The sequence below is a fragment of the Lolium perenne genome, chromosome 7, assembly GCF_019359855.2.
Source record: "Lolium perenne isolate Kyuss_39 chromosome 7, Kyuss_2.0, whole genome shotgun sequence".
NCBI lineage: Eukaryota > Viridiplantae > Streptophyta > Magnoliopsida > Poales > Poaceae > Lolium > Lolium perenne.
In genome coordinates this window covers 264561581-264587079 of record NC_067250.2, presented here as the reverse complement: position 1 = coordinate 264587079, position 25499 = coordinate 264561581, and the positions used below count along the sequence as shown (strand labels likewise).

Genomic DNA, 25499 nt, shown 5'->3' with positions numbered 1-25499 from the left:
ACTATGAGGTCAATGTCAACCAATACACCAAAGGCTACTATCTAGCCGATGGTATCTATCCAACATGGATGACATTTGACAAGACAGTCCCCGCACCAACGTGTCAGAAGAATTGCCACTTTGCTGAGCACTAGGCGGACGGATGTCGAGTGAGCATTTGGTCTGCTTGAAGCTAAATTTGCTATTGTTTGGCATCCTGCTCTTTCCTGGTCTCAGGACCAACTGTGGGAGCTGATGCAAGCTTGTGTGATCATGCACAGTATGATCATCGGGAATGACCGCGGGACTCGAGCCAGGCATGTTGGTCCCTACGAGTGTTAGGGACGTCTTGCGGAGGTTGATCACCAGATGCCTCCAGAGTTTGCTGATTTCCTCGCCATGTGTACGGGGATTCATGGCAGCAATGTTCACGCTCAACTACAATATGATCTCGTAGAGTATCTATCTAGGCTCAGGGCGGAGATGCTCTGATGCCTAGGGCTGGCCATTTTGTTTTAGGGCACGAGTGGAAGCCCTGCTGGTCTCAGCCCCAAAACAGATTTGGAGACCTGAACAGGGGCCCCGCAGCGCAGAAGATGCTGAGGCGCGGGAGCAAAAGCATCAGTTGAGCGGGGATGCCAGCCATTTCCCCCCAAGCGTCCCGTCCCATCCACAAAAAGCCCAAACCACCCCCCAGTTGGCCACCCTTGTCCTCTTCCGCTCCGCGCGTGATCCTTCTCCCTTCGCACCAACTTCCAGCTCCCCTCCCCTCTCCCGCCAGATTAACTAACCGCTTCTCCGATTACCACCGGCCGCGCCGCTATAATACCGGCTGCTAGCAGCTAGCCACTGCCTTAATCCCAACGCGACACGCCTCGCGCTGTGTTTGGGCTGTCAGTTAGTAGTCAGCTAGCTAGCTCGCGCGGCCGGCGACCTAGGGTTAGGGTTCGCGAGCGAGCGCATGCGCGTGGGATGATGACGCCGCAGCGGTCGCCGGCGGTGATGGGGGGAGGCGGGGGCGGAGGAGGGGGCGGGGGCGGGACGCCGGCGCTGCACTACCTCAGCGGGCCCTACGGGGACACCACCTACACCAAGGTCTTCGTGGGCGGCCTCGCCTGGGAGACCCGCAGCGAGGGCCTGCGCGCGCACTTCGAGGTCTACGGGGACATCCTCGAGGCCGTCGTCATCACCGACCGCGCCACCGGGAGGTCCAAGGGATACGGATTCGTGAGCACGCTTCTCCTCATCTCTCTGCTCCGCTTGCTATTTCGGGATCACGGGGAGGGTCGGGTCTAGAGTTTGTGATTTGTGTGTGCCATGTATTTGTCGCGGATCAGGGGGTTTGGGGTTCAATTGGGAGTTCCGTGACTTCAAACGGTGGTGAGGACAGTCCAAATTTGGGGGTTCTGCAGAAAAATTGGGAAACTGGTTGCTCTGGATAGAAGCAGGGGAAATAGTTCGACTTTAGCACGGGGATTCATCCCCAAATTTGCTTCTCACGAGGCCTGAGGTTATCCTTGTTAAAAACATATTTCGGCTGCTTGGGAAATTTCTATACCTCCAAAATCGGAGTAAAATTTAGGTATTTCCTCATGAATTGCGGAACTATTTGAAGGGAATGCACTAGCAATTCGGTTTGGGGGGAGGAAATCGAGGGGAAAGTGTTCAGTTGTGTCACGATGTGAATTCGTCTTAATTCTGTGTGGATGTGGATGCGTGTGCAGGTGACCTTTCGGGACCCGGATTCGGCCAGGATGGCCTGCATGGATCCCTATCCAGTAATCGACGGGAGGCGTGCGAACTGTAATCTTGCCATCCTGGGGCGACCTGGCCCAGCTGTGCCTTTTTGTAAGCCTCTGACCTGGTTTTCTATCGTCCTAATTACAACTTTGTGAACTGTCAAATGTATATAAATTTCTTTCTCGTGGCTTAACATTTTGCCCATTGGGTTTAATTTTAAAATCAATGTCTATTGCCAGTGTATCAGAGTTATCATAACCTATCATTTTCTATGAATTCAGAGTTGGTCTTTCCTATATGTTTTTAACTGCTAACAGTCTGTAACTCGCAGTAGAAGAAAATAAAAGCGACTTTACAATACTGATTTAGTTGATGCGTAGTTCCTCGCCCAATTTTTCAATGTCAGAGGGCTAAACTGCTAAAGGAATTATGGGATCAACTATGAAAAGAAGTTAGTTCTAAAAATTGGACAAAAGAAAGTAGCTTGAGAGCTACTAGTCATATGCCAGTCGTGTTTGTGGGGGATTGGATGAGTGGTAGAGTTAGTGCACGACTCGAATGAAAGGACGATTAGGTAACAGATAGTGGACTACTCATGAGCTGGTGGGTAGTAGAAAGCGTGGGACAATCATGTTGGTTTTTGGATAAGAAACTGTTCGTCTACAATTTGGACATCTTTTGCATAGTTCGTAGTCCGATGAAAGATGTAAATGGTCACAAAGATAAACAATGTGTCCAAACGTAAACATCTTTTCTGATTTTTCTTTGAATATCTCTGATGGAATGCATAGACATTTGTTGTTACCAATAAGTTTTCAAAGATATTCAAAATTAGCTTGAAACATAATGGTTGTGCTGAATCAGTATTACTTCACAGAAAAATCAAATAGGCAGACTAGGACACATCCAATAGAATGCCGAATTCTATGTTGAGATGTAGCTCCGTGGTCAATGGACACTTCCAAAATGTATGTGCCAATTAAGACTTCATTCTTGGGCTGTCACTCTTTAAATAGGAGAGAATAAGATGTGTAGTTGGCAATAAGTTTTCAAAGATATTTAAAATTAGCTTGAAAAATAATGGTCACACTGAATCAGTATTAGTTCTCTCAAGAAAAAATCAAATATGCAGACCAGGACAAATGCAATATAATGGGCCGCTTTATATGTTAAGATGTAGCTCCGTGGTCAATGGACACCCCCAAAATGTATCCCCCAATTAAGTTTTAATCGGGTTCTTCTATGTTCGTCATTTGGCAAGCAGGACTCTAGTAAAACCATATTGTTACAAAGTGCTTACTGGTTTATGCGTGTGCCTTGTGTATATTCATAATTTTTGATAATTTTCCTCCTTTGTAATGTGGTAATAGCACCTGTAAGGCCGGTCATGCCATACAACGGAGGTGCGGCGGTTCCAGGGAGCATGTATGTACCAAGCCCAACATATCAGCAACCCCCCTACAACTACTCACAGGCTCTTGTGTATCCTCCTTATGGGTAGGTTAACAAGTTCATTCGATGCATTGTTGGCAAAATCATGCACAGCTAATGCTGTGATCTGTTAGGTTGTCTGGCACACTGATTAAAGCTGTAGCTAGTCTGGAATTTATACTTTACATGATTGTAGTGTATATAATGTTGTGGTGCTAGAATATCTTCTTATTTCCAAGTGAACAGCCTGGCTGCTGCAAGTAATGATACATTGTTTTTGTCATTGCAGGCCATCAACGTATGGACCAGAATACTTGTACCCACAGGTTGAGAACTCGTCCACAAATTTTTTTTTTTTTACTTTTTGCTTTCACTAATTTATTATATTTTTAGTTTTGTAGAATGCCTATGGTCCATATGTTGGACAACAGTATGTCCCAGTATATGGTGGTCCCAGAACTGTAGGCCCAGCAGCTTACCCATATGGGCAGTTCGGCCAACCTGTGCCAAGTGATCATTCTTATTCACCTGGCTATGTACCAGGTCACCTTCTTCCACTATCTAATCAGAATGCTGCAAATGTTCGCGCATCAACAGTTCAACAGCAATATCCTCCAGGCAAGAAATCGATTGGTGATGGGTGAATTAAACCTACTATGTCAACCCAACCATGTTGTATTCGTCGAAGTTTTAATGTGTGCCTCATGTGTGGAAACAGGAGCCCCACGTCCTCAGCAACAGGTCTTGCTCCCTACTCGTGCACCACAGTTCCCGCCAAACAACATCTCCGAGCAAATGTCGGGATGACAAAAAAAAAAACGGTGACAAATTTGAGGTGTGTTTTTACCTTGTCAAAACTACAGTCCCTTGTTGTCAGACTTAAAATATAGCTTTCCATGTTGCAGGATATCCTCCCTACTCTGCAGCAGGACTAAGAGCAGCAGTACTGCTAATTGGGCGGCATGCTTCTTTTCTTGCAAACTGTCTTCTTTTGCATTTTTAAAGGTTGGTCACGACATTGATCTTAATGTGCCAATCCTTTTATCGTAAGGGCTGCATGGGCTGAATTATATTGTTTCTTAACTCTTATTTCAGGTTATCCTTGATCCATGGTTACCCGCAATGCTTATAATGTGAATGTTAAACCGCTCCATTGGATGGGGCGGGAAGCAAGTGAGAGCTGGAGACTGAAGCCACTCTTGCTCTGCTTCTGTCAGTGTCTTCTGTCTTGTACATTCTCCATCCCCTGCCAGGAATTCTGATAGCTGGTGGTCTGTGCATGGACCAAACTGGACGTCGGAAAAGGAGTCCGGACGTCCAACCTGTGTATAGTAGTAGTAGCTCATGTAGGGTTTTAAGTCGTAGAACAGCTCAATTCTTTCTAAGTGCTGCATCTGGTTCATGCTGTGTATACCCATTCTCAGTCTTCTTCGTAGCATATCTGCATGTGTTGTACAGGTCTTTCGGTGTCATAGTCATAGTGTCTTCGGTTGGCTGTGTAAATTATTATTTCTAAACTCAAACTGTATATCAGTTGCATGCAGCGTGTAAGTAAATAAGGCCAATTCTACCCTGTAAAATAATATGATTTGTTGCAAGTTGCAACACATGGAAGAATGGTGATCGTCTACATGTTGTACATGTTGAGAGCATAAATGAAAAAAAATACATGAAATAGATGCTAGAGTACGAATTGTATCCGGGTAGAGAGAATACACTTTAGATAATAGCATCGTTTTATGGAGGATTCAAGAGATATTGTTGCATGGTAAGCTGTGATTTCAGATAGAAGGGCTTATCAATGATTCAAATCCAAAGATTGGTCGTACTTTGACAACCTTCACATCAGACAGATGGGCATTTTTTAGGCTGTGAATTTAACTGGCGTGCATGTTCTTAAGAATTTATCCAAGGTCATGTCAAAAAAAAAAAATCAAAGGTCGTCATAGCTCATCTGCCTAAACAACAGCTAGTATTTTCATCCATTTACATGACCAAACAACAACTATTTCCTGTACTATTGTCGTCCATTTATATATGGACAAAAAAGAATTACAAACACAACCTACCATTGATAAAATCGTATTGTGTGGGGGAAATAGGATATTACAAAACAATCGTAGCTTCAAATGGATTTCTCTAGTAGCACAGCCAATGCCTTGGGACAACATTACTATGTACAGTTTGCCCTAAGTTTAAGGGAAATGCTATTGATGGAATGGGAGCACGAAATCCTTCCGCATCACAAGGACATGAATTAATTACCTCAGCACATACCACGCTCACAAAAGTGCCAAGTCATATCCAGCCGATGCAACTCATTGTTCGAAGTGAATGTAGGCAAAAAGGATACTTTTCTTTCTGCCGGATATCTGGACAAGTAATATGGCACTGCAATAAGTTAAGACATACAATGATTAGTTCTCAGCTGAATAACATATGTATACCACATCATGGAAGTTGGTCGGAACTAGTGAGAATTTTCACCTTGAACTCTAGGACCCTGAAGGAAAGGCCTCAACCAGGATACCCAAATGTATGTATGGTCCACTGTAGGTTATTGGACTAGTCGTCAAAATGGAGTCAAACAATTGTACACCTTGCTGAATGGGAGTGTGCAATTATACTTGTATCATGGGACCTATTGATGATCTGAAGATTGTGTACAGCGCATGTTGAACATCTCCTGAGCTATGCTCACAGCGAATCAGATCAACGAACACAGGGAAAAAGCGGGGCAGTACTCTCCTAAACGATTTCTTCTCTAGGTTAGACAGTAACTGCATCACTTGAAGAACCAACGGAGTCCTAGCAGCCAGTTCCTCTTTCTTGGCAGGGCCCAGTGGCACTACGCGATGCAAAGCTGGATCACTGTCAGAAGCTTCATCAGATTGTCCATGCCCTGCACACTTTAGATATGTCCGCAGTATTTGCTCACAAGCATCAAGTATTCTTGACTCTATCTTCATGTCTTCCGATAAGAATGGATACCCATGGAGCAGAGATTGGAGAAGCTTGAGGTAGCTCTGGTATGTCTCATTCTCAAAATGGACAACTGCTGGCTCAGATGCCTCCAAAAGGGAACATGCCTTATGGAATTTCATCTGTAATAAGGAATCGGAGCTCACTTCACTTGCATGTGTTGCAATCGCTGATATCATCTCCAAAAGAATGCTAATGTGCTCCGCATGAAGATATTTTCCCTGCTCCTCATACAATTTAATAATGCCCTGTGTAAAAGGAAAAAACTGAGTATGATGTGGGAAGACTGGATGAAAAGACTGTCTTGTCTAGATCACTTTGGCACGAGATTTTAGCTATTATATCCAGCAAAGGAAGATGTTTAATAAGCCTTTAGAGCTTACTTTGACAAGAAAACTGGCATCGATACCTCTATGTAGAAGAAAACTGCCCTTTAAATATCTCTATCAACTTCCTCTGTTGTCCTAACAACTCACCCCCTCTGCTCTTTCAAAAGTTGGTGCCTTAATTGTGGACAAACCCACTAGGCCTAACCACAAAACACTACTCCGTATCAGATTCCAAGGCACACGTGTAGGAAGTGGGCCAGGATCATTCAAGCTGTGTAAAAGATGCTCGTAGTTCTACATATTTTTGCACTTTTACCATTCACGTAAGATCTCTGAGCTAAACTTAAAGCACGTACAAGTATGTGTGTCTTAGCAAGATTATGTACATGAGAACCGAGTCTCGCTACTTGATTAGATGCGTGACTGAACATGATGAAATTAACAACAAATAAGTTGCTAGTCCTTGTAGTCCTAGGCAAGATAATGTGCATGATGTAATTAACAAAAAATAAGTACCTGAACAACTAAGAGTTGTAGGGCCATATGATTCTTCAGTTTGACAATAGCGTAAGAAGTTGTCTCCATATTAGCTTCCTCTTCATCATTACTATAATTTTCTTGATCTGAATACTGATCGGTTTCTGAATAAGATTCTGTTTTATCTGGAATGTCAATGTCTTGCATCATCCTTACAATTTTAGAGAATACAACAAAGGTATGTGACGACGATTCTTTGAAGCATAGAAGAATATCTTTCCATTCCTCCTTTGACAGTTTATTACCAACTCCCTCTGCTAAACGCATCCAAGCAGATACACCAATGGTAGCAGAATGTTTATATGGACTTCTGATAAAATACGTGACAACAGATGCAATTCTAGCAAGTTCTGGCCGCGTCACCTCAAAGAAATTGACAAATACAACCACTAAAGATTTCACCGCCAATGTTTGTGTTTCAAGTGTTGAAAACTCATCCTCGGTACCATTTGATGTTAAGGTCCGATCACTGACCCTAGATATTTGACTGCTAAATAGAGGATAAATGACAGATTCAAATATGTTAGTCCAAAAGGACTGCGAGAAGAGGTGTCCATGATCCTTCAAAATGTCAAAAAGCACGCCTACAGCACTTTTCCCAATAGTAAGCCTCGGATCAGTTGTCAATCTGGCTAAACCTGAAAAGGCAAGGGAAACCCAAAGGAAAAAAACATTAATATGACAATTGATCGATCTAAAAAAAACGTCTGTACCTTCATATTTTCATCTAGCAAGGTTCACACTGCGTGATAAAAGTAACTAGCCTTTTGCAAATAAGAAACTAATGCTGTACCTGCAAGGAGAGGAACCCAGAAGGAAACAGAATCATTCTTGTTCAGAGTGGCATTTCCATCTAACATGTCGGTACTAGGCCTATCCTGACAAACAAACCCTTCTTCGGCAAGTTTAACAGCACAGAATCGGAGAAATGCAATAGCATTGAGACTGGCCTCGCTATTGAACTGGCTACTTGTAAATGCAATAAGACAGTGGACACAATCAGTAAATGTTGTGGCATCTGTCTCAGTTATGTATCGAAAGTAGTCACGGACAATTCTTTCCATAGTCCCAAATGCCACTAGGACAGTACTTTTCGTACCATCAGCTGCAGCAGCAGTAAAAACCTGTACATTGACAAAAAAACAATGAATGACATAAGATTGTCAGGTTAACTTCATAACTTTCCTGGACAAGCCACGGTACCTCAAGATGAGAACTTATCCAAGGCATTCTGAGTAAACTAACAATTAACCAAATGAAGCAATACATACCGTAAAAACACCCTTCCAGCCAGATTTTATGTTGTTAACCCGACTTAGAACCATCTGTGAGACACACCGAACAATGAGCTCTCGTACTTCTGGAACATCACTCTTCTCCATAACAACCACAAAGGGTTTAAGGAACTCATTTTGAAAGTTGTAATTTGCCAGTTCTTCTCTTTCCAAAAACTTCATTGACAGCTGCCTCAGAGAGTCCATTACAAATATTGCAACAGAAAGATTTTCTAGTAATCCAACAGAAACGAAAAATTCTGACAGAACTTTCCAAATTCGAGACCACACCAAGCGTATGCGGTTGATATTGTAATGCCTGCACACAAAAAAATCGAGAATTAGAGTATAAGTACTGAGTCACGGCTGCTGCATGGTACTTAAAATGATTAGTTTTGTGAGTGGGTCTTAAGATTTTCTTACGCAATCTCTACTATTTTTGTAAGGCAGAAGATACGAGGATCTGACGGAGACTGCAACTCAGTCATTGAGACCTTGCAAAGAGCTTTCACAAAAGCAACAATGGCATCACTGTTTAACCTCTGACTGTGGGCAAATATGTGATTTAACTCAACAATGCCTATCTGATCCAACAAATGTATGTTTGATATGAAATTATTGATCTGTTCAGGAGAAACCATATCTGAAGCACTGGTTTTTGCCACAGTGCTGTCATAAGAACCCCCTCTAACAGCAGCCATCATGGCAGGATTCTGAAGAGCATTGGCTCTCTTTGGAGGTACAACAGAAGCAGATATCTGGTTTTTTCCTTCTGACTCAACGATAGGTACTGTAAGAAATGAAGCATCAGTAGGCACCCCTTCTCCAAGCAAATGTAAATGTTCAAACCGTGATAAACATGTTAATACGTGCTCCCAAGCTTCCTGCAAATAATTTCCATCTTCGATTGCGATGGAAATTATAGCCTGTTTAGAAGAAGAAAAAAAAAGTAAATATATCACTGAGCAACTTTGAAACAGTCTGAATATGCCTAGCTGCTTACTGGTAAAGTACATCATTAACGAACAAGACTGGTTTGTATCTCCAATATTGAATATACCCTCACAAAAAGGATTATTCAACACAAGTAGGTACAGGTTGGCATATTTAATGGGGATTGTTTTTTCGAAAAATAGCATCATAAATAATCTGCAAAATCATCTTTTGGATGGTTTAAATTCCAATCTGCTCAAGTCAGCAGTTCTACCATATTCCCTAGAAGTTTCAATTGCACAAGACCTGCAGCAGCAGTATTTGTACTTGATCAGTGGATGGTTGCAATTATGACCCTTGTACAACGTGTCTAAAGTTTGTATGTTTCATTTTTTCAAGGAGAGCACTGAAACACCGAAAGGGTAAAAACACCAGATGTTTTCATCACAGTGTTGTCATAAGATATGGAATTTCTGAATTTGCACCCAATGCAACCATTTTGCAGGAGACGTGGCGAAAGTAGGCCTTTGCTGGTAATAAACTAAAATATAAGTTCCAAAGATCCAGGAATCTAATATGCACAGTTTCGTAAAACTGATATAGAAAACCATTTAATAAATTCCACAAAAGAAATACAGTTTCAGTGCCTCCTACCTTAACAGCATCAACGTTTTTTTGTTTCATGTCTGCAGCAGAATGGAGGGATGTGAATTTGGCTATGGATGTCAAAAAAGCATCTCTTTGTGTCTGCAGGCACATGACAGAGGTGACATGCACCGCAGATCTCAATCCTTTTAAACACTGAGATGTAGCAGCCTTATCATTACTTTGGTCTAGAGTCACTGTGAATGCAGCCATCAAAGGAGCCCAACAGGCCTCCATCATGAACCTTAAAATTGTTGCATCAGCAACAACATAAAACACGGACCTGCATCATGCACAAGCCGCTTAAGTTCATAAAGTCTCATTCAATATATACGTATCGTAACAAAGAGAAAAAGATGCTGATCTTACTCTGATTTCCCGTGTTTTGCTTTAAATTTGTCCTGTATGTGCTTAATGAGCAAGTCATTTGCCCCGTGCGCCTTGTCTTCTGCCTGTCCCCAGTTGACAAAGTTGATGATGTTATCTAAGCCTAGAAGCTTACTCATGCTGTTGGTTTGCTTGGTTTGTGCGGCCGAAGAATCAGCAGTCATTTTGATCTCATTGCTGACAATTTGGTCGTACAATGTACTTAAGTAAGCTTCAGGCAAATCCTTCCCATCATCAATTCCCCGATTATTGCGCATAAAATCAGCCTTAGACATCTGCACAACAAAGTCTCCATAATTAAGTGAGGCCACTCCCAGACGATAACACTGGCAGATCTTAATTGACTTACCTTATCCTTCACCATGACACTGTGAGCATCAGTGTTTAGCAAGATCACGGAATAAGCAAGAATATAAGCGGTATCTGCACTGGTAAAAACATTTGGGTTGCATTTGCAGTAGCGTTCAGCAAATTTTTCCATGATTCTGTCAATTTTCTGTGCTTCCCCTGGTAACCTGAAACCTTGCAAGAAGAATCTAATTGCCTCACCAAAATCCATCCCATCAAAGTTTAGTGCATCCACATAAGCATGCATCACTTTGAGGGGAAACTCGTCTCTTTCACCCAAATAGTCTCCAACCATTGTTGCATTTAGGCCAGCAGTGCTTATCAAAAAAGAAGCCACATCTGCCGGCAACTGGCCTATCTTCTTGCTTCGAATGAGAAAGTCAATACCTTTGGACGGTTTTCTGTTAAACAGGGCAATTCCTTTCTGTGAAACAATGGATAGACCTATCAGAATTTCTTTAACAGAAACAATGCCTACCTAGAACATAAATGATTTAAAGTAGGCAATCATTTACACCTGAAGTTCTATTTTATAAGCACGCCGTTGCTCGAGTGTGGAAGAATCAGACACATCAGAGCTACTAGACTCAGATTGCATGTCATGATCCATTCCTGTCCCTTCTTCTCCATTTTGGCTGTTATGATTGTCCACTGAACTTAGTACTTCAGAACTTTCACCAATTCTCAGTTGCTGGTCCATCCATGAACCCATTGACTTAATAACAGTGGCAAGGCACTTCACAGATTCAATCCGAAAAGTTTGGTCTTGTGCCACAGTCAGTGTCGTTGTTGATCCATCAGGGACACCCAAAGCTGTTTTTAGAAGTCCGTTGACAATCCTGTGAAGAACGATTTTAAAATTAGAAAGAATGCCATATTTTTGTCAGTAGATGTTGCACATGTAGAACTGTGCCCTTTGTACAGACTATTTTGGTATATTTGATACAGAATAGCAATGAATCTTAAGAACAGTGCGTGAAGAATAAAACTAGCATACCTTTCAAAAATGTTTGGTGCATCAACATCACAATCATAGTTCACAAAGATATCGATAGTAACCTGAGGTTCTTTACAGATCTTCTCCAGAAAGTTCAGAACTGTCATTTTTTGCAAGAAACTAGGCTGAAGGACATTTTCAAGAACTCTCAGAACAAGCATAGGAAAAAATATTCCAATTTCCTCTTTCAAAGCAGATCTAAACCTTAACAAAAGACCCATAAAAATGGAGCACAAAAGCTGGTAAACGCTCATAGCTGACATGGCACTGTTCTTCAATAAGGATAGACAAAGGTACTGCTTAATTGCTTCAACATACCTGCACCAGCAGAGCAAAAAAATATGATATTAGTGGGATGTTCTTATCTGTTGAACTACATACTCAATTAACGTTCCTACATGAAATGATCAGATTAGTTAACCAGCTTCAAGTGTGGACTTCTTTTAGAATGATTAGATGAAATATTTCCGTATGAATAAAGACTAACTTAGATTATTATTGTTAGTGCCCACTGCCAAAGTGGCATCGCCAAACTTAAGCACTGTCTCTACATCGACTGTTACACGCATAGGCTATGTAGCTATTACATTCACTTCTCAGTTCTCACCAACCTGCTTGGTGCCCTTAATGATGTTCTTTGTTCATGCATTATTTGCTGGAAGAACCACAACGAATTGGATTAAATATAACTCCAATGCAGGCAGGCATCAGCTAATCAAGTGATAAGTAACTAGTAGTACATCATTCGGAAATTCCAGCTGTATAAACTTGTTCATTATCCATCAATAGCATCTTTTCTTTTTCGAGTAACCGGCAGAAGCACTGCCTTTCTGTACTATCATGAATATTACATTCTAGTTACAAAAGAAAAGAAAATCTAGCATCAGTAGCTCTAAAATTTAGTATGATCACGAATTCCTGCATGACATATAGCTACAAATATATGATCCAAACACAGCCAAATCCAGAAACAAAATCTCCTTTGTCAGACAAATCCTCATGTGACCAACTTATATGGCAATTAGGGGTGTCCAACCACAGGTTGAACACAAACCGTGGAAACCGCCGACCAGTGAAGCAGTTCATATTCTTTCGTTAACCTCAACCAGGGTGGCAGAGTTAGTGTAAAATGAATAACTATTTCCCCTGGTTCGATTAGAACCTTCTTTCAACACCCTAAGGGCTAAGGGCAGTCAATCAAGCAGACTACGCATAGCCAACATGAGCAGATGTAATCTATATCCGAAAATGTAACACAATATTTTCCGGAAAAAATACAAACACTCTCGCTGTTGGCAAGTGTAGTTGTCTACATTTTCCATGTTAACATCCCTCCCCTACCATTTTTGGCACATCAAAACTCAGTGGAATAATAACTTCGAAGGAAATAGGGAATGCACTGAGTTCATGTGAAGTATATAATGAGAAGAAGCATATATAGGTATGCGTGTACATACTTGTCGCTCGTCTTCCAGAACGGCCCTGCATTGTCAATGACCATCCGGAGTAGCTCGAGCGACAGCACCTTCCCCCGGAGAAGTAGGGGCTCGTCCGGGTTATCGGGCGTGGCAAACTTCATGGACAGTTTGCATAGGTTTTTGAACAAGGCGAGCCCATCCTCCCTGATCCTGCTCATCCCCTCGTCCTCCCCCTCGGCCGGCCCAGACGCCGCCTCCGAGGGAGCCTCCTCGGGCTCGTCGCTGCCCTCCATGGCCTCGTTAATGAACGCCTGCGCGGCCTGCACGACGCTGGAGTCGTTGAGGCTGCGGTCGGAGAGGTCCATCATGTCGGCAGCCGAAACAGTGCGCACGCGCACGTCCATGGCATCCGCCTCGACGCGCGCGAAGGCGAGGAGCAGCACCTGCGCGAGCGCGAGCTTGGCGCAGAGCTGGGTCCCGCCGCTGGCGCTGCCGAGGTAGAGGTTGTAGCAGGCCCTGAGGAGCTGGCCGAGGCAGTCCCCGCGGACGGGGGCCGCGGGGCAGCGCGCGAAGGCGAGGAGCGCGCGCAGCGCGGCCAGCTCGAGGGCCTCGTCGCCGAGGCCCGCGCAGGCGAGGGCCGCGGCGAAGAGGGCGGAGAGCGGGGACGGGGAGGCGGGGGTGACGTCGCCGTGGAGGAGGCGGAGGGAGAGGAGGGAGGTGACGCAGTCGAGCGCGGGGGAGGCGACCTTCGGGGAGCCGGGATCGAGCGCGAGGAGGAGAGCCTGGAGCGCCGCCGAGGCGACCGGGGCGGGGAGGGTGGGGATGGGGGAGGGGGTGGGGGTGGAGGTGGGGGTGGGGGCGGAGGAGAGGAGGTCGATGGCGGACTTGGCGGCGGAGACGAGCGCCGAGTGCTTGCGCCAGGAGGAGTGCTTGATGACCTTGTCGAGGGCGCGGCCGAGCACGCGCGCGGCCGGGGAGGCGCCGCCGAGGGGATCGGCATCGGCGTCGCTCGCGGAGGACGACATTAGGGTGGGTGGTGCGGTCCGGCTATGTGGATGCGGCGGCGGCGGCGGCAGAGCTCATCGGCGGTGGGTGGGGATGGGAGATCTGGGAGTTGAGTTGGCGGTGGAGCTCGAGTCTGACGCTTGCTGCTGCCTTGCTGGTAGTAGCTGTGGAAGGAGCGGGGAAGCGAAAGGGAAAGGAAATTGCAACAACAGATCAGCAGGCAACAGCGGAGGCGAGCACACGGAACACGGGAGCAGTAAACTTGAAGTCATCTTGGGTCCCTGGGACAGTTCTAGAAGACTAGAACGAACCTAGGGCCACCTGAATCTGTGAATTGCCCCTGCTCCGATGCGGCCACGTCATAGGCCAATGTTTTGTACTCTCTCCGTATTTCTATAATTTTGTCACGACAAGAATTATGGAACGACACAAGTATAAAATGTACTACCTCTCAGCAAATATAGTCATGCGAGTGAACCTTTGATTTCATTATGAATTAAATCGGGACCTAAAGCTGACTTAATTTGAAGAAAAAAGAACAAACATAGTCATGCGAGTGGCGTTTGATTTGTGATCTCACGGACCTCAAAATAACACTGGAGGCGATGAAGGCGACTCTTCATGCATATTTCCTCCGTCCAAAAATAAGTGTCTTAATTTTTTTAGATATGGATGTATCTATAATTAAAATATATCTATATATATATATATATATATCTATATCTAAAAAAATGAGACACTTACTTTAGGACAGAGGTAGTAAAACTAAAAGTTTCTCTGTCTGCACATTGTTTATACTTTTTCTATTTGAACATCTACAGGTGTTTATGCCATCGTTGCTAAATTTGACATGTAGGGAATCATTTAACGTGTACTATCTTCGTTCCATAATATGAACCTTTTTAGCAAACTATTTTAGTTTGCTAAAATGAATTATATTACAAAAGGGTGATGTTTACAAATTAATAGTCGAAAAAACTAACCCCTATCCGCCATTGGGAATGCAGGATTTCTGATGTTTCATAAAAAATAATGGTGTGGTCTTAAAACTCATTGTCAACGGTGCAGTTAACAAATAATGCAGGATTAACTGGCAGCCGCTAGAAAAGCCACCGGAAGTGATTTCCCACTAGCAATTGGCAAAGCCGTCCTTCTTTCATCTCCAAACCGCTAGATCTGGCTACACTACCCCTCCGCTCGTGAATGACAAGGCCCATCGATGATGATCTAGATGCCTACTATCCTCCCTCCTTGGTTCGCCGCTTGCACCCTCCCCCTCCCACCCCCACCCATCCCACCCACACACCCCGCGGCTATTCCACTAGGCCGAAGTTTGTAAATTTCTTCAAATTATTGTGTTTCAAACAAACATGGTCTTAATTTGTGATCCCCAAGGACCACCAAGTATGACCACATGTGATGAAGACAGACTATTTACGTGGCAGCAAACACAACAATCATATTTCATTCAACACATGATTTATACTCTCTCCTTCTGGGAATACAAGGCCACTTTATTCTTTGAGGCAAATTTTGATTAATAATTTAGTCAACTAAATATAAGTTACATGCCATCTAAAAGTATATGATTGGACGCATGTTTCAAATAACTTTCCAATATATGGATGACTTATAACTCACACTATTTGATTGACTTAATTATTAGTCAAAGTTTGACATGAAAAGGTAGTGGCCTTCAGGAACGGACGGAGTTTTTTTTTTCATTTGGGCATCTACAAGGGTTTTATGTCATTGTTGCTAATTTCAACATGTAGGATTCGAGAAGAGAAAAAGGCTGACCCGCGGAAGACATATACTCCCTCATTCTCAAAATAAATTTTGGTCAAAGTCAAACCTTTCAAAGTTTGATCAACTATATAGATAAAATGTATCAACATCAATAATACCAAATGTAAATAATATAAAATATATTTGATGATGATTCTAACAATATTAATTTAAGACTATAAATGTTGACAATCAGACTTTGAAATGTGACTTCGATAAAAACTATAGGTATCTTAATTTGGAAAGGAGGAAGTACTACATGAAACTTTGCTATTCAGACAATAGTTTATACTACCTCTGTTTCAATGGATAAGGCGCACACGTATTTTAAGATGAGTTTTGACCAAACAAATTGAGTAACAAAATCTTGATTATATTATACATAACTGATATCCTTAGATTCATATTGAAAAATACTTCTAATGATGCTAGTTTTAAACCAGCAATCTCTATGTATTCATAGTAATTTTTAGTCAAAGAAAAAACACGTAAAACAAGAACAGTCTTATTCATTTTATTCATTGGAATGGGTACTTCATTTCGGCATCTACAAGCGTTTTGGTAATTTCAACATGTAGAATACCGGAAGAAAAGAAGCATGACCAACGGTTAATACTGGAGATGCGACATCTCCTACAAAAAAAAATAGAAGCAGAATAGTGAATTCGATTACATTTTCTATTTATTCTTTGCAGGCGGATAGATTTAGACTTTCAGAGCTTGAAGTGCTGGAGCGCAGAGGTGCCGTCGAGGCCTTTGGCCCTGTAGTGCCGCAGCAGCTCCTCCACCGTGGTACTCCTGTACCGCGCCTCGCTTTCACCGCCGGTGACGATCGGCCGCAGCACTCTCGTGGACGCGGCCGCGCCGCTTGTCCGGAAGAAGCATGCCACCGAGATTCTCGGCCCCACGCCGCTGGCCACCACGCGGTGCTCCACGCTCTTGAACCTGTCGTTTGACACCAGCTGCAGGAAGTCACCGACGTTCACCACCAGCGCCCCCGACACCGGCGGCACCTCCACCCACTTCTTCCCGTCGACGAGGACCTGGAGGCCGCCGACGGCGTCTTGAAGGAGCACGGTGAGGAAGCTGGGGTCGGAGTGCCTGGTGGTGCCCAGCGTGAGGTGCGGCTCCGGGCACGCCGGGTAGTAGTGGCCTGCGAAGTTGAGCCCGTCCAGGCACGCGGCGTCCTGCTCAAGGTACCCTCGCCGGAGGCCCAGCGCTTCGGAGAGCAGCCCGAGCAGCGCACGGTACAGCTCCCGCACGAGCCTCACGTACTCCGGCGCGACGCCCCTGCACGCCGGCGGGATCTCCTCGGGCGCCGGCGGATCCGGCGCCATCTCCATGTACAGGCTGTCGCGCCAGTTGGCCGCGGGCGACTGGAACAGGTCGAAGTTGCTCTGGTACCGCACGCGCCGGCCGAAGTCCCTGGTGTAGTACGGCGCCTTGGCCTCCGCCGGCTCCTCGATGAAGCTCCGCACCGCCGCGAGCATCTCGGCGAGCAGGCCCTCCGGCACGCCGTGGTTCACAACCTGGAAGAAGCCCACCGTCTCCGCTGCTGCCTTCAGCTGGGCGACCAGCTCGGCTCGCTCGGCGCCAGCGAGGTCGATGACCGGGATGGCGAAGTGATGACGCTCGGCGTCGACTGGGAGGGGCTCGGGTGGGTGGTGGAAGATGGAGGGGACGGCGGTGACGCCGGCGTCGACCAGGCCTTTGACGCCGGCCTTGGTGCCGTCGAAGGCCTTGAGAGCGCGGAGGCGCTCATGGTCAGAGGCCATGAACTGTTGGAGCTCAACTATCGATCGGTGCGGTGCAGTTTTATATCCTTGTGTTAGATCGATGCGGGGTGCCAGACATGGATATGTCGTGGGCTCGTGGCACTTCACTGGACATACTCCTCCGTCCACAAATTTTAAGATACATTATGAAGTGAAGTAAAAAATGCATTAGGAAGGTGCATCTCCCCTCTTTAATTAGTTTACCTCCAATGAACTAAATGCTTGTAGAAAACAAGGATAATATATGCTCAATATTATTGGATTTGATTTCCGTGCGATAAAAGAGAAGCAATTAAAGTGCATTGAGAAGATAGGAGTACACTCTTTTGTGGATAAAGTTTAGGCCTAGATATCCACTTATTTGTGGACGAATGGAGTAGTGCAGAGTGTTTGCCAACCGACATGATTCCAAACCACGGGCCACACTAGGCACTAGCTGTGTGTATACACGTCGTCTTTTTCTGGATTATATATTTCTGAAACAGCCAAACGAAATAACTCATCGATCATCAGTCCTGCGATAGGTGTATCAGAGTATCCTAAGCGGGCTAGAGGTGATGTACAGTATATATTTTCTATGGTTAGTTGTGTTATTGTGCGATGAAATGTACAGCCCTTTTCTAAATCTACCCCGCGTTTGTCTCAAAACCTAGGTTGTTACAGCAACACTGGCTAGGCTAGCCATGTTAGTGGCACAGCAGGAAACTATTTCACTTTCCCTTTTCTTCTTTCCTCCCATTTCTTCTTCCGCCTTTCCTTTATCTCGCAGTCACTCCTGTTTGCACACATCCCATGTCCCCATTGCCGACACACATTGTTTGTCGTCATGCCACAACAGGCAGCGAAGCTGAAGCTGAAGACCGCGCCAAACATGTTTCAGCGTGCCAACTTAATGCATTCCTTAAAAAAAATGCTAGGATTGCGAGAAATGCAGGGCCGTTCGGAGGACGCTCGAGAACAATGGAAAAGATGGACCCTCCAAGGGGTGGCGGGACGCCCCAATAGGAACAAGAAGGCAAAGACATTCGTTGTTGTGGCGGTAGCATCATGAGGGTGCAATCGGTGGTTAACAATTTCCTCGTTGAGGTCACATCGAACAAGACCTCCAAATATCTCAAGAGTGATGCAAAGGTGGGCGGTCATGATGGAGAAGCGAGATCTGAAGATCGAGCTCGAGAAGGAACGAGTTGCGGCGAAGAAAATGAAAGAGAAGTTCGTGATCTTGACGGACGACACACCGAACATGGACCTTGAGGTGAAGGAGTGGTATATGGACCAGCGGGATACCATCTTGCAACGAAGGAGGGCACCACTGCCAATGGTGGCGCCAACACCAGCATCAACTCCAACGTTGGAAGGATCATTGTCCATGGAAGAGTCAGTACCAACGGTGGATGAGCCATCTTCCATTTGATTTCCATTCTATTCATTTTTTTTTTTTTTTTTTGAACAACAGGAGCGCCTGAGGCGCCATTTCATGAGGCGTTACAATATGTGTGGCTAGACTTGGCAGCGTTTTGGTAGCCGGTACTTTGAATTATGGCTGATACTATATATATGTGTTTTTATTTCTATATTTTTTAAACTGATCACTGGAGAACCACCGATGGCCCGATGGGGGATGATTCTCAAGGAGATTAGCATTCAGAAGCAGAAGTTTCGTGAGGCTGAGTTTCGTGAGGCTGTGTTCAGCCATGAACGAGGGTCGTACTTATCTCTGTAGACGTTGGTTGTTATGCTAAAAAAATGACACTTTGTATCGACATCAACGACAAGCTTTTAGGTATGAAATACCAGTACATGAGGCCACTCAATCAAGGACCAAGAACAATGTTGGTCTCTGGAGTCCAATAGCGTGGAGATGCACTTGTAAATTTGTGACTACTACCTTGTGAGTTCACCCATGTACTCTCTGAGAACTTCCCTAGAAATTCAGTAGAAATTTGCCTTATTTTCACATAACTGCATAATCCGGGAGAACCCATGTGCCCAAACTTATGCTGAGACAAAGAAATACTTACGGCCAGATTTCAAAACTAGCCTTTGATTAGAAGATCATTGAACAGGAGGAGAAAAAAGAGAGAAAAAAACATGGTCCATGGATATTGGATAAAGCCACGGTGGCGGCAAGAGAACCACACATAATAAGCATTGCTAATTACACTACATTCTGGGAACTTGCAAAGAAGGTCTCACTAGCCTAGCAAGCTGCTGCTGCATGCAATGGCGAGGTATCTAGCTTGATCCTCGCCCTCGTGCCCCTGCACCGCCTTCCATGAAGCAGAAGCTCCAAAGTCTCTGGTTTATCACTGCTTAGCTTTCCGGCTACCATCACGAGTTCTCTTTCGGCGCTCCTTGGAGCCACCGGACTTCGGTTGGGTAGACCGGGCATTAGGAATAGGCACACGATGCTCACTAGCCAAAGCAGGGAAACCAACGGCAGGGTTTCTGCAAACAGGAAACAACTTCATTTAGCACAGGGGTAATGATTTAGACCATCATGCAAGATTGTAGTAATCCTAGATGCAGTTCAAACTTCTATCAGTAAATGGTGAGCGGTCCAGCCCAGAGTAAGAAAATGCAAGCTAAGCAGGTGTGATTAATAAAAGGAATACATCCTTTGTACAGAACAGAGTAAATGGTCAGGTATCACCAACAGTAACAAGATCTGCAGAGTGGATGAGGGTTCCATAACCTAATTAGCTTGAACAATTCATACTATCCATGATTTCAAGTGGCATGAGCACAAGGCAATGTAAGATGCTAGTTGTTCGTCAGCATGGTTGAGCAATCATAGTAACATATTAGCACGCGATAATTTGTTCATTCAGCTTATGGTGAAGCATATATGTCGATGCATCTTCTTACCGGTGAGTACGGCAGACTCCTGCGTGGCTGTGGGAGCACCAACGGGCCTATCCTTTATCATGCTCTGTCGCAGTGCCATGTTCTCAGCTACGCAGCACTGAAGCGCGTAGCTGAGGCGGCGGCACTCAGCATCAAGGTACTTGTTCTTCGTCTCCAAATCCTTCACATATGACTTCTTCCTCTCCCTCGACTTCATGGCAGAATCCCTGTTCCTCATTTGCCTGACAAATTCAGCACACATGCAACTTTTATTAGGCTATATGGCGCAATTACACTTGACACTGAAGACACAAACATCTCCGGTTGTTAAACAAAGAGAGTGCTGGGTAGTTCCTATCTTGTGAAAAAAATTCTAACTCTAAAACATGGGTGCTTCTTTCAACAAGAAAAGGTTACAGATTAAGCAAGAGGTGTGTGTACAACTGAGGTCGTATTAGCCCAGGGATCAAACCCCCACATCGCAACTGACAAGTGATGCAGTTATGACAATTTTGTGATTTTACTGTTATGAAAATGTACACTCGCCTGAAGGACACATGTCTGAAAGCGGAAGAGCATGGCATAATCTAGGTTACTTAGGTAATTGAATCTATAGATAACTAATTCAATTGGAACCTAAGTACCACCCCTAGATAATCCGATGCAAATTCGTAAGCTCTACAGAGAGGCAATATCACAAGAAATCCCCCCAGTATCAGATGATATGCTGGTACGACAAATTAAAAATCAGCATACCTCCTCTTCTTCTTGCTGATAGGATCATCGCCATCCACCTCCGTCTCCGGCGTCTCCACCACCTCCGCCTCCGCCTCCGTCTCCGGGGTCACCACCTCCACCACATCCTCCACCCTCCCGGAGTCCCCATCCGTGCTGCCCCCAGCCTCGCCCCCCTCCCCTCCGTCGAACAGCGCGTCGAAGAACTCGTCCACGCTGACGCCCTCCACCCCTTCCGCCGCCGCCGCCTCCTCGTCCATCAGAAACCTCTCGATCTCCGACAGCGCCTCCCCGCCGGCGGGGCTCGCCCGGGAGGTCACCGACTCCGGCGACCCCGCCCCCGCATCGGGCGGGGACGGGACGAGGAGATCGGATTCGCCGGCGAAGGAGGCGAGGAGGGCGTCCAGGTCGAGGTCGGCGTCCATGGGCGGAGGGGAGATGTGATGGTGAGATCTTTTTGCCTCGGTGTACTCCGATCGGCGGTTATATACGGACGCGTGTAGCTCGGTTGCTTGCTTCGGGAGGAAGGAGAGGAAAGTTCGTGGGAGGTGCGGGTTCGAAGGGACGGGTGGGACCCACGCGGCGTGGTGCCGTGGCCTGGCCAATGGGAGCGACCGAATGTGCCACGCTGGTTTGGGGTTCGCTCTGGGCATTTGGGCCGGTATCGTTGGGATGGGCTCCGAGATGACTCGGTCTATGGGTTCGGCAGGCCGAGACAACCCTGATCCGCTAAAGAGCAACCTCCCCTCCGGTCTCAACGAAAAAAAAAACAATAACCTGGAAGCATATGACCGTTGGGAGCACATCTGAATGAGAAATTCATGATTCCGCCTTGAGTCATGGCGGATAAAAATTGGCGATTATTGGAGCTCTTCGAGATCCTTTGGACCTTTCTGACGAGCCAAGACATAATTATAATTTGCGAAAAAAAGGGGACATGAAGGGTCTTGAAGAACTCCGGTGGCTATTGTTAGGGATATGCAAAATAGGTATATCCACGATGGTGCTAACCGGCAAGCCCGGGCGGTCCACATAGGTGGCGGACCTATGGCATGATCAGGCGGCCCAATTGCTGATGGACTAAGGTGGACATCCGGCTAGTACTACGGAAGGTGAGACCCTTGCCGCCTTAGGCTAGGTGGAAACATGGTGTACAAGTTACGATCTGTCATGCTAGCCTAGGATTTTGTGTTGAATTCACAGCTTGGACTCTCCGCTGTGACCCTAGGTCCGAGTGCCTTTTTAAGTCGACAGCCGACTGTCGACCTATGGGAGCCCTTAGGGCATAATGCAACCCCTCATTGTAATCATGCACTTGTTGCCCTTATAGTGAATTGTAGCATGAAGTAGGATATTGCTGGCGTTGTGAGATATGAACCCCGGTAACTCGTGTCTTGCCGTCGTGGACTCTCCATGGCTTACGCCATCTCTCCTTCTCCCCGCTATATATGAGGTATCCCTCACGGCGTACTCGTCGATAATACAATGACAAGGGGAGTGGGTGTATAACCTAGACACATGTGTTCAAGTTCACTCACTCGCAAATTTGGATTTTTCGTATTTGAAAAATTAAACGGAAGTTGATGTCCCGTACGCCCATTTCTTATAAAAGGCATGCAATACTTGTTTTAATAAAATGCCACACTTGAATGGCCATGCAACAAAGGTCCGATCTAATTTTATTTTTGAGTAACCATGCTCAATCTTACGCAAGAAAACCAAAAGTAAGTCTTGTTTTTTCAAATGGAGGCAACCAACAATATCTCATGTATAGTTGCAACTGGGCCACTGTGGTATGCTTAGGACTCAATGTCATGGTTGTGTCGCCGAGTACGCAATGAGGGGTACCTAAAGCCAGGGAGAGAGGGGTGCGCGAGGCAGGGAGTCACTAGGATGGGAGACACGAGTTACCCAAATTCAGATCTCACGATGGTGGCGAGATCTTACTTCGTGCCTTAAGTTCACTATTATAGCAATAAGTGCGCGATTACAATATTGTGATTGTAGATCTCGCCCTAAGAGCTCCCGTAAGCCGGCTTATATAGCTGCACAGTTATATGGTTACATGGAGAATCCAACCCGGATCGGTAACAGAGTCATAGACTAATACATAGCTACGGTGGCATGTCCTCCAAGGTGTCGTCTTGCGTAAGGTGGTGGCACGCCGCCTTCCATCATCCTTATTGGATATCCTGCTTGTACATCAGCAACTGTGCTGCCATCTGTTGGCCATCCAGACTTGCCAATATGATATCGGGTCACTTCTAATACCCATTTGGTATATCCTTAACACTTGTGCTGTCACAAACACGACTCACAGTCCTCATAGCTAAAATGATGTAAGTAATCAAACACATGCTGGATGATTATAAGTACGGTTAAGAGCAAAGAAGATCCAACTAAATCTTTGCTCCATCCATCCTACATTATAAAATTTTATTACTCCCTCCGGTCTTTTTTAATTGACTCGAATTTAGTACAAAGTTGTACTAAAATTGAGTCAATTAAAAAACGACCGGAGGGAGTACAACAAACATAAGAGTATATTTGTTGCAATACCATCTTAATATAAGAAGTGGGCATAGTTCACTTGGTTAGGGAAGTGGACACCCATCCACTCAGATTCAAGTCCTCACAAACACGAATTTGGATTATTATTATTATTATTTAATAAAAATTAAAATAAACATCTTAATATGGGACATAGGGAGTAGAAGAGTGACCTAAACGCTTTAGGGCACTGTGTTTTCTTTGCTTCCTCCATTAAATAGAGTAAGCATTCTAAGTTTTTTTTTTTGATTACATGAATACTTTTTCTGTTTCAGTTAAAAAGGGTATACTTTTCCTTTCTTCCATCCAAAATTACTATTTTTCTTAATTAGCAAGCATTTCTCTCGACTCATATTGCGTTTTGATATTTCTGCGTTCTTATTTTCATCTCTGTAGAATACAAAGAGGCCCTAGGTTGTCATGAAAAGCCAAATGCAATGCTTACAAATAAGCGCAGACTCATCTTCATGAACACATGTTCTCAAGACACACGCTCAAGCGGCTCGCGCGGGCCGCTCCAGCGCCGCCACCAAACCTAACAAAAAGAGGCACCGATCTACTCCCTCCAGCCGCTGCTGCCGCCGGCGCGGCGGTGGCGGCCGCGCCCGGCCGACTAAGGCGGCGGGCAGGGTCGAGAGGCACCGATCTACTCCCTCCAGCCGTTGCTGCCGCCGGCGCGGCGGTGGCGGCCGCGCCCGGCCGACTAAGGCGGCGGGCAGGGTCGGCGTGCCCTTGACGGGTTCCTCTCGCGCGGGAGGAGACGTCTTCGGGGCGGCGCGGGTGGGTTTTGTGTGTCGAGCGGTCGGCGGCGTGGTTCTCGGAGGTCGTCGCCGACGCACGACGGAGCTCGAGGATGAGCTCTAGCCCTCAACCGGGCAGGCAACAAGGACGGGAAAGGTAGGGCGCGACGGGGCAGCCAGGTGGCAGCGGCGCTAGTGCCCATCTCGGGGGAGGCGGTGCGGAGGATGCGCGGCCAGGGTGGAGTGCCCTGCGTATCAACCGCCGCTCCTGTGCTGGGGACGAGCGCATGGTCCCTGGTGGCGTCGGCGTGGCGCGGCGAGGTGGCCGGGTTGCAGAGACGCACGCTTCTTTCTTGGGGGCGGCGGCGCGGAGGACGCCTTGCCAGGGTGGAGTGCCCTGGTGCTTGATACGCGCTCAACACGCGTCCGTTGGGAACCCCAAGAGGAAGGTGTGATGCGTACAGCGGCAAGTTTCCCTCAGTATGAAACCAAGGTTATCGAACCAGTAGGAGCCAAGAAGCACGTTGAAGGTTGATGGCGGCGGGATGTAGTGCGGCGCAACACCAGGGATTCCGGCGCCAACGTGGAACCTGCACAACACAACCAAAGTACTTTGCCCCAACGAAACAGTGAGGTTGTCAATCTCACCGGCTTGTTGTAACAAAGGATTAACCGTATTGTGTGGAAGATGATTGTTTGCAGAAAACAGTAGAACAATATTGCAGTAGATTGTATTTCAGTAAAGAGAATTGGACCGGGGTCCACAGTTCACTAGAGGTGTCTCTCCCATAAAATAAACAGCATGTTGGGTGAACAAATTACAGTTGGGCAATTGACAAATAAAGAGGGCATGACCATGCACATACATATCATGATGAGTATAGTGAGATTTAATTGGGCATTACGACAAAGTACATAGACCGCCATCCAACTGCATCTATGCCTAAAAAGTCCACCTTCAGGTTATCATCCGAACCCCCTCCAGTATTAAGTTGCAAAGCAACAGACAATTGCATTAAGTATGGTGTGTAATGTAATCAACAACTACATCCTTAGACA

At 45.7% G+C, this 25499-nt stretch overlaps 4 protein-coding genes across 6 annotated transcripts; 1 reads left to right on the top strand and 3 right to left on the bottom strand.

Moving 5' to 3' along the window:
• Positions 1-661: 661 nt before the first annotated feature.
• On the top strand, positions 662-4780 carry LOC127312700 (uncharacterized). The gene is made up of 8 exons (XM_051343241.2): positions 662-1206; positions 1704-1827; positions 3090-3216; positions 3440-3476; positions 3552-3768; positions 3869-3985; positions 4056-4155; positions 4246-4780. Exons 1-6 carry the CDS (start codon positions 952-954, stop codon positions 3955-3957), a joined length of 849 nt encoding a protein of 282 aa, XP_051199201.1. The 5' UTR covers positions 662-951; the 3' UTR covers positions 3958-3985; positions 4056-4155; positions 4246-4780.
• Positions 4781-5072: 292 nt separating this feature from the next.
• On the bottom strand, positions 5073-14243 carry LOC127312699 (brefeldin A-inhibited guanine nucleotide-exchange protein 1). Of its 3 annotated transcripts, none has more exons than XM_051343237.2 (12): positions 13040-14241; positions 11583-11900; positions 11103-11424; positions 10587-11009; positions 10220-10512; positions 9860-10133; positions 8696-9198; positions 8270-8591; positions 7792-8122; positions 6978-7636; positions 5638-6380; positions 5073-5541 (listed from the first exon to the last, which is right to left on the bottom strand). In XM_051343237.2, exons 1-11 carry the CDS (start codon positions 14023-14025, stop codon positions 5772-5774), a joined length of 5040 nt encoding a protein of 1679 aa, XP_051199197.1. In that variant the 5' UTR covers positions 14026-14241; the 3' UTR covers positions 5073-5541; positions 5638-5771. The 3 variants fall into 3 exon arrangements, with proteins under 3 accessions (XP_051199197.1, XP_051199198.1, XP_051199199.1); XM_051343238.2 differs by lacking the exon at positions 5073-5541 and adding an exon at positions 6542-6675 and having other exon boundaries at positions 6249-6380; positions 13040-14243; XM_051343239.2 differs by lacking the exons at positions 5073-5541; positions 5638-6380 and adding an exon at positions 6542-6661 and having other exon boundaries at positions 13040-14243.
• A 2039-nt stretch (positions 14244-16282) lies between these two features.
• On the bottom strand, positions 16283-17634 carry LOC127312696 (1-aminocyclopropane-1-carboxylate oxidase homolog 1-like). The gene has a single exon (XM_051343236.2). The coding sequence runs from the start codon at positions 17566-17568 to the stop codon at positions 16507-16509; it is 1062 nt and encodes a 353-aa protein (XP_051199196.1). The 5' UTR covers positions 17569-17634; the 3' UTR covers positions 16283-16506.
• Positions 17635-19646: 2012 nt separating this feature from the next.
• LOC127312695 (bZIP transcription factor 50) lies at positions 19647-21625 on the bottom strand. The gene is made up of 3 exons (XM_051343235.2): positions 21172-21625; positions 20437-20657; positions 19647-20016 (listed from the first exon to the last, which is right to left on the bottom strand). Exons 1-3 carry the CDS (start codon positions 21573-21575, stop codon positions 19769-19771), a joined length of 873 nt encoding a protein of 290 aa, XP_051199195.1. The 5' UTR covers positions 21576-21625; the 3' UTR covers positions 19647-19768.
• Between the last annotated feature and the right edge of the window lie 3874 nt (positions 21626-25499).